Genomic DNA, 12,163 nt, shown 5'->3' on the forward strand with positions numbered 1-12,163 from the left:
GGCCACGTTCATTTCAGCGAGATGATTGAAATAAAAGTTTTTTTTAAGCTGCCATCGCCATACTATTTGCTACGATATTCACCTGTTAGAAATAGAACACGTTGCTATTTCCTTTTTTTCGTGCAGTGGATTAGGCTATCAAATCACTCGTTTGAACAGTAACAGTAATCCAGTTCATTCTTGGGTTAAATATAGTTGTTTCTGGCCTACCCACGAGAGGTTCAGTTTGTCAGTTTCACTTGCGCAGACACGTAGGCCTACATTGACACTACATGGAGACTCTACTAGGCAATTTAATGTTATGCTTCTATATTTTATGACACCAAAATTAAGAAGTATGCTATATCTTGATCGGGAAAACGTTTAGTTTATTTTTCTTTCATCCGATAATAGCCTGCTGCAAATTAACAGACAGTTCTAAGCACGGCAAGGCACGCCCCGAATGAAAATGAATGAATGGAACCTCGCTTCTCGCGTCAGTCAGGGAAAACACTGTCCACCAAACCGATTGGTTATTGATCTTATCTCTAATTGTTTGACATACAATCATAATACTGACATACAATCATACTGTTGAAAATAACTGTTTTGTGAACTTTATTCAACATAGCTAGTGATTTAGGCGAAATGTATGGTGTTAATTACAGTGAAATATACAAAAAAAAAATTAGGGTTGGAACAGGTAAAAAAATGGAGACATCATTTTTCCCCATGTTCAATGACCTCTAAAGACAGTCCAACCACTCTCTAAAAATTAACATTTCAAACCCACAGAAACCATATAGGCCCCCTGACTATATTGCAGAATCTTTAAAACATATAGTCAGAAAACACTGGCACATTCTAGAGACAGATCCCCAGATTGCAGCTTGCTTCACTAGTCCACCAAGACACTTTTATAATAGATCTCCGAACCTACGGAATGTTCTAGTAAAATTGGATCTCTCCACTACATGTTTACACATTTTTGGTCGCATATTCCTAGCGGCAATTTCCCGTGCCACAACTGTGTTCATTGTTATGCTATGATGAAAGGCGTCAATTTTAAGCACACCACTTTAGACAAAACTATTCGTGTTAAGAGGCAGAATCACTTGCAACAGTAAGTATGTGATGTACAGTACTTGCTAAAATGTCCATGTAATTTATACTACGTTGGCAAAACAAAACGTGAACTGAAAACACGGATATGTGAACACAAGTCCTCCATGCGGAAGCAGGATGAGAAATCATCGGTGGTGAGACATTTTTACAGCGCTAATCATGTCGTCAGAGAGTTAATTTTCATGTTATTGAGGTGGTGCAAATGCCACACAGGGGTGGGGATAGAGAGAGAAGCGTATTGGATTCACTATCTGGGTACAATTATTCCTTTTGGCATGAATGAAGAATTGGTCCTTAACTGTTTTTTTGTAACTTGGGTATAACTTTAACTTTTAACTATATAATAATATATAAATATATATTAGTTTATGTTTATTTTGAGAAATGTTTTTTGTGTTATGTTTTTTGAATGAAATTAATTATGTTTCCCATGTCATTTGGTAAAATAAATGCTCAAAAACTCGAAGAAAATCTATCTTGGATTATAGCAGATAAGTGTCTTGTATCATCTATAATTTTGGTGAGCTCTACAGGAATTAGAAAAATATCTCAGGTGTAAATGATTGCGTATCCTATTAGGCTACTCAAATTCAATTAAACCCACCAATAGGCTAGCTAGACCTTAGTTTCACAGCCTAGGTATGTTAGCAACACAGGGCTTGAAAGCATTGCCTGTATCACAAACAAAAACGAAGCAATTTATCTGGGAATAGGCTACTGACTGTAGGGGCGAGCTATCTCGCTGGCGTGTTTAATTTGGTTCCTTGGTTAACATAATGTAGGCTACTTTTTTTGCACAAAATTGCGTCTGCTAATAAACTTAAACATAAACACAAACAAGCGTGATCTCCTGTGGAATCCCTGACTGCTCCCTTCATTCAAAGTTAGCCTACTATTATTTGTTGACATGAAACCTGAACGAACGGCAGCTGTTCCTGAAGTTCACTTGCGTCTATTTTTGTTTTTAATTAGGCAACTTTTTTTGCAGTGGCGCTTGAATTCCAGGAGCGGCGCTGCGCCGCTGATGAATACATTGTAGGGGAAACGCTGGAGTTAGGTAGAGGGGTTTTGTGCACATCCTACCTTTCGTCCAGGTGCAGGACGTAAGTGAAAGAGGAATTGTCTGCACACTGGAGTTTAGCTCCCAAATTTTTTAATTAAACAACAGCGACCCATCTGTGTCTTTTTCAGGTTGAAACTAGGGCTAAACTAAACTAAGTTTGATCGGCTGCAATGGAGATATGTATCTCGATGTAACAAGCTGTTTTGACATTGACATTTTAAACGTTCTCTAAGAAGAGTGTAAAGCAGTTTGCAGAAGGGTAGCCTAAAGTTAACCACAACGTCGTCTATAGCTGGAAAAAAAATAGCGAGCGGCCTATGATAAACTGGACCGGATTAAAGTGCGTGGCGGGCCGCAGTTTGGACATGGTTTAGTCATTCGTTGATATGTAAAAAACTGACCTGTAGGCTACATTTTCATTATTGTTCACTTGTTTTAATTAGGCTGTGTCTTGAAACGCTTATGCATTGTAGGTTGCACATGTAGCTTATAAAATACATGAATAAAATTCACGGATCCCGTTGTTAGCTCAACTCTTATTAATTGGCTATATCGGAGGAAGCCATGAGAAAGCAAACAAAGACTAAAAGTTAACGGGATTAAAAAAGGCATGTGTGGTTTACATCATGTGATGTGTTTCACGTAGGTATGAGTTGAGAGCCCTGCTTTGCTTATGTTTTTGGTTAACTTCACTTGCCTGAAATCCAAAATATTTTCGAACAACGGATGATCCGTTTTGAGGGACAAGCTCTGGCCTTCTGCTGTGCCACACATTTGATTTTTGATCGTCGTTTTTTGTATAGTCTAACTGGCCTACTAATAGTTAACATAATGCTACTAGTCCACAATGCATCCAAACTGAGCAGTGCATCAGGCTGAGCAGATTGGTAGGCTGCATGCAGGCACATGGTCAGACAGGTTTAGCATGTTGCTATGCTAGCGGGCTCTGCCGTGCCGTTTTTTATACCAGTTCTTCGTCTCCTCCAATGTGGAGGTGTTGGATTACTGCTATGTTCCTCTCTATACGGCCACGGCAGAGCCCGCTAGCATAGCAACATGCTAACACATTCGCGCCGCGCGACAGAGCGTTTGAGTGCACCTACCGGCGCGGGAGAGGTATGACTCAACTCGTGAAAGTTAAGGTAAGAACATATATTACTACTGATTTTGGGTGGCGTGTCACGATCACGCAAATTTGATCGTGGGAAGCCAAAATCGTGATTGTGATTAAAATTCGATTAATTGTGCAGCCCTAGTTGAAATGTTGCTGTTTTTTTAATCAAACATTTGGGAGCTGAACCCTGGTGTGCGGACAATTCCTCTTTCTACATGATTAATACATGGTAATTGTGTCTGAAAGGACTTACTTCCCAGCAGATGATCTTGCTCTTGTTCCTCCTCTTCAATTTGCACTTCAATCTCCACTGTTGTCTGTTGTGTTTCATTGTAGGTAACGTAAGACTCTAACGTGCTGTCTGTCACAGTGTTACAGTCATGCTCTACAAAGGGCCTTTCTTCTTCATCTTGACATGCAATCATATGCTCATGTTCCTCCTCCTTTACATCTTCTTCTTTCACCAGCAGTCTCTTGTCAGCCCGGTGTGTTTCAGCCACATCACAGCCAGAGCTCAATGCCAGATCCATGTTCCCTGTAGACAAAAGATGATCCCAGTTAGTGTTGTCACGATACCAAAATTATGACTTCGATACGATACCTGCCATAAATATCACGATGCTCGATACTGAAACGATACTACGGCGAAATCCTAAGATATCTGGAAAAAAAAGGACTCATACCTCCTCCAAGTGTATTGAGTCATTTGTGTTGAATTCGGTGCACTATTGTAGTGTGCAGGTCAATTCTGGGTTCTAAACTTCCTACATAATTATTATTTTTATAGTCAGTAAAATAGTAGGCCTACTTTGTGTGATTAAGTCCTTTATTTTTTGTTATAGTTCATTACATTGTGTTGTGTTTTGCCAATAAAGTAGCTTTAAATAGCCAAACTAGGCTAGATTAAGGTCAGTGTTGAAATTACTGCATGCAAATCACTGAATGCTATGCAGAGGGGCCTAATCTTTAGGCGATCTGATGTACAGTAAAGGCTTCCGTAGGCCTTCCCGTGTTCATGGGATTTCTTTGACAGTTGCAAAGGGAAAAATGTGAGGATAGTCTTCTTTGCGCCCAGTGTACAAGTACGACGTTCCAAACATTCAGGTCTTCGTCAGATAGGCCTACACCATTACCTGTTGCAATATGTCTGTGTGCATTCCTACATTAGCCTACGTCTATTTCTTTGATAACATGATTTGCTACCACGTAACAATAACCCGCTATTATACTCAACACGCTTTAGTGGTATTATATGCTGTGGGCTTTAATTAGCGCATTTCGGGTAGCCTATTCTACATCTGGGTAATACTTATTGAATAAATTGCATTCTACATGCCATGACAAATATTACCAGTAGTACTGACCGAACATGAAATAGATTGTTTACAAGTTATGGTAATGTTATTCTGGCGTGAACATTGCGCTTTCATCACGTTAGCACCTATGATTACAGCTCGTTATGTCTCGTCAAAATGATTACAGCTCGTTATGTCTCGTCAAAATTCATTGATGAAGGAAGGTTCGCTTTATCCCAGAGAACCATACTCGTTTCACTTAGGCTAGACTAAAACAGAAGAGAAGAACTTGGCACTAACCATGTAGTCGTGTTTTCTATAGCATATTCGTTAACCTGTCGTTCTTTGAACAAAAATGTTGGGATATGTCTGCGAGGTGTTTAGCCAAGTTTAGCCATGCGTAGCCTACTGCTTTTAAATGACTTTGAAACATATTTCACAAACGGGCCTCTGTGTACCTGATGGCTTGCCTTCACTATTCACGATGTATCCGAAATAGTTGCAGATTTCACTTCACCTTTTGTTTTATCCACAAGGCGGACGGTCGGCAAAGAACTACTGTATGTTGACGTTGGCTGCGCACTCACTCACTCAGAGCTGCCTGCTTGACACGCCCACTTGCCTAGATGCGTGCAAGGAGCAGTGAGAGCAGCAGTTCACGCAGACACAGAACGTTAATTCTAATAAAGTATCGATTCTAAAAACGTCGGAAATCGTATCGTTTTTTGCGTGAAGGATTCGTGATACCTTTTTAGTATCGATACACCGTGCAACACTAATCCCAGTTAACGTGTTATATACTATAGTCAGAACACAAAAAACAGGATAGAACAGAACAGAATAGAATAGTTTTACAAGAGCCTTTCTCATTCTAGGAAATAACAGTGCCAACACTGCTGTTACTTGAATAGTGAAGTGCTACTCAGCAATCACTTGTAGATACTACCGATTAACTTGAAATGAATCTACCAAATATTGGCTGTTTTTGTGTCTGAATGTTGTTGTATCGCTATTGCATTTTGCCAGTGAACTCTAACTCTATATATTAGTGGTTTCTTGTTAGCTGCAGAACCTCCTATAAGTCGTTCGCTTACCACCTTGATACCCACTAGCATTCTAGCTTAGCTTCATATGATATAGCCTGTTCATCAAATTAATGTATGAAAATAAAGTTGTGCATCACTAAGACCTAGTAACGTTGCTATAACCTGAAGATGAGTCAGATGTAGGCTACAGTTAAAGTTATGTTGGCCATTCATCTACAATTGCTTTTCTTATGGATGCCAGAAACTGCATATTATACTATGACTGTATGCAAGGGCAAAGCTTGCTATTGTACCAACATAAAGTTTATTATTAACGTGAAATGCTTGCTTTCTTAAGTCAGCGGCGTTAGTTTGAGCACATTTTCGAAGTATCATTTTGTTTTTTTGAATGGGTCTCAATGAGAGCCGTAAATCTCAAATCTCGTAAATCTAAACATGGCCAAAGAATATTTTGTAGTAGTAATGAGCGATAGAAGCGATACTCGATACAAAATTGGCCTACAATAGAGATTTAAATTCTATCGCGATTATGCATGTTGATGATGCAATCTAATGTCCGCAACACTGCTTTTGACTCCCAATTATTTAATGCAACGTTTCGACCCTGCTGGGTCTTCTTCAGGCAAAAGAGAAGACCCAGCAGGGTCGAAACGTTGCATTAAATAATTGGGAGACAAAAGCAGTGTTGCGGACATTAGATTTTTTCAATTGAGTATAGTTTTCTTTTGTCCTGCACCTGCCAGAAGGTGGGATGTGCACACTATAACTGTTTGCTGAACGTTGATGCAATCTACCCTCAAGATTTAGAGCCACGAACTGCAACTGGCTGCAAAGCATCTTGTGCAAACATGGCTGAAAGTGAAACAGAGGAGCTGGTGAAAAAGACCAGTGCAACGTCCATTATTTATTATTAAGTATAAGTATATATACTCTTGATCCTGTGAGGTAAATTTGGTCTCTGCATTTATTCCAATTCGTGAATTAGTGAAACACACTCAGCACACAGTGAACACACAGTGAGGTGAAGCACACACTAATCCCGGCGCAGTGAGCTGCCTGCTATAGTGGCGCTCGGGGAGCTGTGAGGGGCACGAGCAGCAGCAAACTATACCCTGTAGAGCAGAAGTAGAAAAACCAAACCCCCCCTCTAGGCTTTGGGAACCTAAATAAGGTATACAAAATGAAATAATAATTTCTTCATGAGATTTTCCTTTTTCTCAAAAGAAATTTGCTTCCCTTAAAGGTTGGATTTTTCCTATTTATTCCATTGTGAGATTACAATCAATCACCACAGATAATTTTTTATACCAGTTCTTAGTTAACTTTAGCAGAGGTGCCAATCATTCTGGAGGGTTCTGTTTTTGTGACGTAGGCAGCCGCTACATCTCGTCAAACTCTAGGACCACGCGCATTACATCCAGGACATCTAGCTCAGATATCGTTCTGTAGGCTATTGTGTACGTCAACAAACAGTTTAGTTGATGCATGCATTCACACGGGATTTTGGGTTCTGAAGGACTTACTTCCAGTTTCCAAATGCTCTCCATCGCCCTCTGCTTTCTTCACTTTAATCTCCGCTGTTGTTTGTAGTATTCCATGCTCTGAAAAAGGCCTTTCTTCATCACTCTGACATGATATCAGACGACCATATTCTTCCTCTTTTATGTCTTCTTCTTTCACCAGCAGTCTGATGTCAACCTCGTGTGTTTCACTCACGCTACAGCCAGAACTCGACGTTGGCTGTCCGAGATCCATCTTCCCTGTGGTGTAAAGGAGCCCGTTCAGAGTGTTATGACTAGGTTACAGCCGGAGCAACAAACCTTGAGTGTTTTTCCGAAATATTTGGTCATATTTTAGAAAATAACATTGCAGTCGCATAATGGTAGGCCTACACTAACGTTACTCAGCCATCACTTCATGGTTGATAGGCTACATTCGATTAACTTCCAACAATCGTGTCCGAACACCTACCTCAAGCAGGTACGCTGCTCTACACACCGAGATATGTTAGTCTCGTAATTATGTCTGACGAGACTTGAAACAATGTTTAACTCGCCAAATTTAGCACTCTTGTTCAAACATATTTAACAGTTCCATGGTGTTTCGCTAGAAAATGGAATTTGTTCGTAGCGTAGGAGGCAAAGTCAAAGCAACCAGACAGCTAAGCCATGCCTTACTGCCACCTTCTGGAATGGAGGTTGACTGCAGGTGATTTGTGAATAGCCTCACCTTTAGCGCCTAGGCCCTGTAGATTCAACTTTATTGTCATTGTGAAGAGTATAAGTATCCTACAAAGACAACGAAATGCAGTTTGCGTCTAACCAGAAGTGCAAAAAAAGCAGAAAAGTGCAATATACAAAGAACAGACAGGTGGTGCATATAGACAGGTCAAGAAATATAGTGCAGTGTAGATAGTAGTATACAATTGAAAAGGTGGATTAGAGTACTATAAATTAAATATGAATATGTGCAGTGTATTAGCAGTTACCTTATAACAGCAGAATAAATATGGCCATGTAATATGAACCATGTACTGTATGAACAATGTGCACAGATATATGCAATATAGTAGTAACCATTTAGAGTAATAGCTACAGATGCAGTGTATTAACAGAATGTAATACTAGATGTACCGCAGAGCGGTACAAAATATGACCGCCGCCCAGTCCAGCACATTTTTTCCAAAAAAATAAATCACGCTGAAAGGCCTATATGATTCTAACTGTCTCACTAAATTGCATTATCCACACTCAATTCTCACTGATATCTGCTAGACAACAAGTACCAAAACATGATTAGTTCATAGATTTCACATGTAAAATTAATTTTATACAACCCCACCTCCATCTTGCCTGTTCATAATTCTGAGAAATTCTTGAATTGTGTGCATGTGTGCATGTACATGTTTATGTTATGCGTGTGTGTGTGTGTGTGTGTGTGTGTGTGCGTGCTTGTGTGTGTGCCTGCGTATGTGCCTGTGCATGCAAGCGTACATATGTCTACTGTGTGAGTATGCGTCATACGTATGATTACTGTGAATGTATGTGTGTGTGTGTGTATCTGTTTGTGCACATGTGTGCACATGAAATGGGTTAACATGACCCCTGGAGGCAAACATACGGAAAAAAATGGTCATCCTAGGCCCTACAGTTCTCAAGATATTCACAGAGAACTGTGTCTGCCCTACCCTTCTTTCGGGGGGTCCAGTCCAGCGGGGGGGCTACAAATCAAAACGAAAAATTACGGTTCCATGCTATCCATGTGGGGGTACATGCCCACCAAGTTTTGTGTACCCCGGTCTTTCAGTGTCCCGGGAATCCTTGTTGGTGTACGTCACTAAATGTACACATAAATTATTTTATTGTAAGGCCCCCCATGAACGAAAGTACACAAAACTTGGCATGCATTCGGAGGGTGTCATAATGATTTACACTTTTACTACACTTTTAATTTCGTGCAGTTTTGACCTTGTCAGCCAGAGATATTGTGATGAAAACACCTAATTTTTTGCTTTTTCATTTTTAACTAGGTGGCGCTATACATGAAATAAGTGGTAATGGGATGGGTTGACATGCCCTCTTAAGACCAACATACATAAAAAAGGTGGACCTCCTAGGCCCTACGGTTATCGAGATATTCACAGAAAACTATCTCCGGCCACCTACAGGCCAGTTGGTGTATAGTAACATAAATTAATTTATTGTGTGGCCCCCCATGAACGGAATTCCACGAAACTTGGCGTGCATACAGAGGGTGTCATAATAATCCTACACTTCCAATTTTGTATAGTTTTGACTTTGTTAGGTCACAGATACCTTCAATTACAACACCTCATTTTTACTTTTTTGTGTTTAACTAGGTGGCGCTATACATGAAATGAGTGGTTATGGAATGGGTTGACATGGCCCCTTGAGATCAACATACAAAAAAAAATGGTCCTCCTAAACCCTACGGTTTTCGAGATATTCACAGAAAACTGTGTCTGCCCTACCCTCCTTTCGGGGGGTCCAGTCCAGCGGGGGGGCTACAGATCAAAACGAAAAACGATGGTTCCATGCTATCCATGTGGGGTTACATGCCCACCAAGTTTCGTGTACCCCGGTCTTTCAGTGTCCCGGGAATCATTGACAGAAATTTGGGCATGCGAAAAAAATAAAAAAAAATAAATAAATAAATAAAATCTGACTAAACCTATATGACCGCCGCTTCGCTGCGTGACGGTCATAATAAGACAACAAAATAAATGGATATTGAGTATGAAAAATATAGACAGAAATGTACAGTTATGTGCAGTGTGGTAACAGTAGCATTGTAGTGCAGAAACAGTAACATTATAAGAGTAGTAAGAATAAGTGTATGTGCAGGATGAATAGTATGAAGAACAGTATATGGCTATTAGCAGTATATAGTATGAAGAACAGTAGGGTCAGAAAACAGAAATCTGTGTGAAAAATTGCTGGACCCTAGTGACCTAGTTGCTAGGTTACGGGGACGCTCGCGAGACACGCCGCTCCGTCTGGCATCATGTTTTTGTTTGTTTTTATGTAATGTTCGTAATTTTATGTAATGTCATGTTTATTTTTTGTATTGGTTTGTCTAGTTAAATGTTTTCCCTATTTATTTACGCTATTTTTGATAGTTTTCGTGTTATTCTTAGTCCTTTTTACTCCTAAGTCAGCAGATGTCGTTGACATTTGTCCATTGGGAGCTTGCTATGGCTAGCTTTTGCCCTAGCTAGGCATCGGACATCCTTCCATCTATCCGTGAGCGGTGCAGCACTTCACTGTCTGGTCGAGGGGATCTCTCTGGACAGCTGGACCTAGGGTACTCTGCGAAAGATCTGCCGTGGCCGCCGAGCTGTTGCTGACCTGCGAGCTGCCATGCCAACTGCAGACTAACTGGGCCTCTGACATCCTTCCATCCATCCGTGAACAGTGCACTTCACTGTCTGGTCGAGTGGATCTCTCGGGACAGCCGGACCTAGGCTCTACTCTGCGAAAGATCTACCGTGCCCGCCGAGCTGTTGCTGACCTGCGAGCTGCCTTGCCAACTGCAAACTAACGTTAACGGTGAAGAGCTGCATTCTCACGGAGCAACAAAGTCGCTGTTAAGTCCACCAAATTGCGGATCTACACGATCGCTCAGTACTTTGGACTGTGCTTCCATCATCTCCAGACTGCAGTCTAGCAGGCCTAGCTTCTAACGTTAACGTTATCTCCAGACTGCCAGTGAATTCACCGGGTTGGTCAGTTGCTAAAGAACTTTGTTGGCATTGCATCGGTTGTAAAGACAAAGCTCTGTGCGCAGTTTTCACGGATCATCATTGCCCTTGGACATTTTCAGCTGGTTTGGAAATTGGACTAATTTTAACATCACTTTTTCCCCTTTTAAAATATATTTTCTTTTTTTTTATTTGTTTATTTGTTTTGTTGTCTGTGTATGTCTTGATGTCACGGGTACGCTGGCGACTACGCCGCTCCGTCCGGCATTTTTTGTATTTGTTATTTTTTAAATGTATTTGTCTTGTCTTGATGTCATGGGTACGCTGGCGACTACGCCGCTCCATCCGGCATCTTTTGTCTTGTTGTTATGTGTCTTGTTTGTGGAGCGCTTTGGATTGCACTATGTGCATGTTAAATGCGCTTTATAAATAAATCTGACTTGACTTGACTTGACTTGACCTCTGACATGACTCTACCATGGTAACCTTTTGTTGTTCTGTTTGACTTTACCATGGCAACCTTTTGTTGTTCTGTTTGACTCTACCATGGCAAAATCAGCATAGAGGAGAGACTGGACTGACCCCAAGCATCTAACACTCTAGCCATGAATAGGCTACTGTTTTAATGTACCTCCTACATTAAATGCAAATTAATTAGGCTTTTGATGTAAACAGGTTTGGCAACCTTTTGTTGTTCTGTTTGAGGGGTTCATCGATCTTTTCTGCTATTGCCATCTGGCAGAAGATTGATGGTCCCAATGGCCAGGAAAAATGGGTACAAGAAGTCATCTCCTCCCTCTACTGTGTCCATCCGGAAGCAAGGCACACTTAAATAACTCCCCTCCCCACTCACTCATGCACCACCCAGCCCGGGTGATGATGAGAATGATCAGTACTGAGAACGTACTTATTCAGTCATGTTTTAAGCACTTAGTTTATATTTTATGTAAACAACTTAACTGATATTGTCAGTGTGTGCTGTGTTTTATTTTGCCAAAGATGAATTTCCAGTGTATGTAAATGCAGTGGACAATAAAGTTTCTATTTATCTATCTGTCCCCCTTGCCTGGGATGAGTCTCTGTGCCCTACCCCCACCATACTACAATTAGTTAGTGTCATTCCCACCTCAGTTTGCTCCCTGGCACAGGGTGAAGCCGCAGCATGGACCTCTGGTTTGTTACCTTGATAAGAGGACTATTTGGAAGCCTGTATGCCTGATCACGTTCTAAAAACATCCTCCATTTGAGAAGTTTTTAATAGATATTTAATTGTAGACCATTTAAAGAATGTTATGTAGCCATACATCTGTAACCTCGGCC

At 40.7% G+C, this 12,163-nt stretch overlaps 1 protein-coding gene across 3 annotated transcripts in view; it reads right to left on the reverse strand.

The window, feature by feature from the left end:
* The window catches only part of LOC143120344 (uncharacterized), a 58,448-nt gene that overhangs the window by 18,646 nt on the left and 27,639 nt on the right, over positions 1-12,163 (reverse strand). For 2 of the 3 annotated variants that reach the window (XM_076281369.1, XM_076281368.1), the window contains exons 3-4: positions 7,146-7,382; positions 3,535-3,816 (exon numbers count right to left, since the gene is read on the reverse strand). In XM_076281369.1, the coding sequence (XP_076137484.1) occupies positions 3,535-3,816; positions 7,146-7,382 (519 nt within the window). Of the gene's footprint in view, positions 1-3,534; positions 3,817-7,145; positions 7,383-7,593; positions 7,741-12,163 lie in introns of those variants that run through there. The other variant, XM_076281370.1, reaches the window with a different exon arrangement.

Source organism: Alosa pseudoharengus, unplaced genomic scaffold, assembly GCF_046254945.1.
Source record: "Alosa pseudoharengus isolate Yale_2024_CS ecotype anadromous, Long Island Sound unplaced genomic scaffold, YU_APseudo_1.1 YU_APseudo_1.1_scf_1, whole genome shotgun sequence".
In the NCBI taxonomy this organism is placed as follows: domain Eukaryota; kingdom Metazoa; phylum Chordata; class Actinopteri; order Clupeiformes; family Clupeidae; genus Alosa; species Alosa pseudoharengus.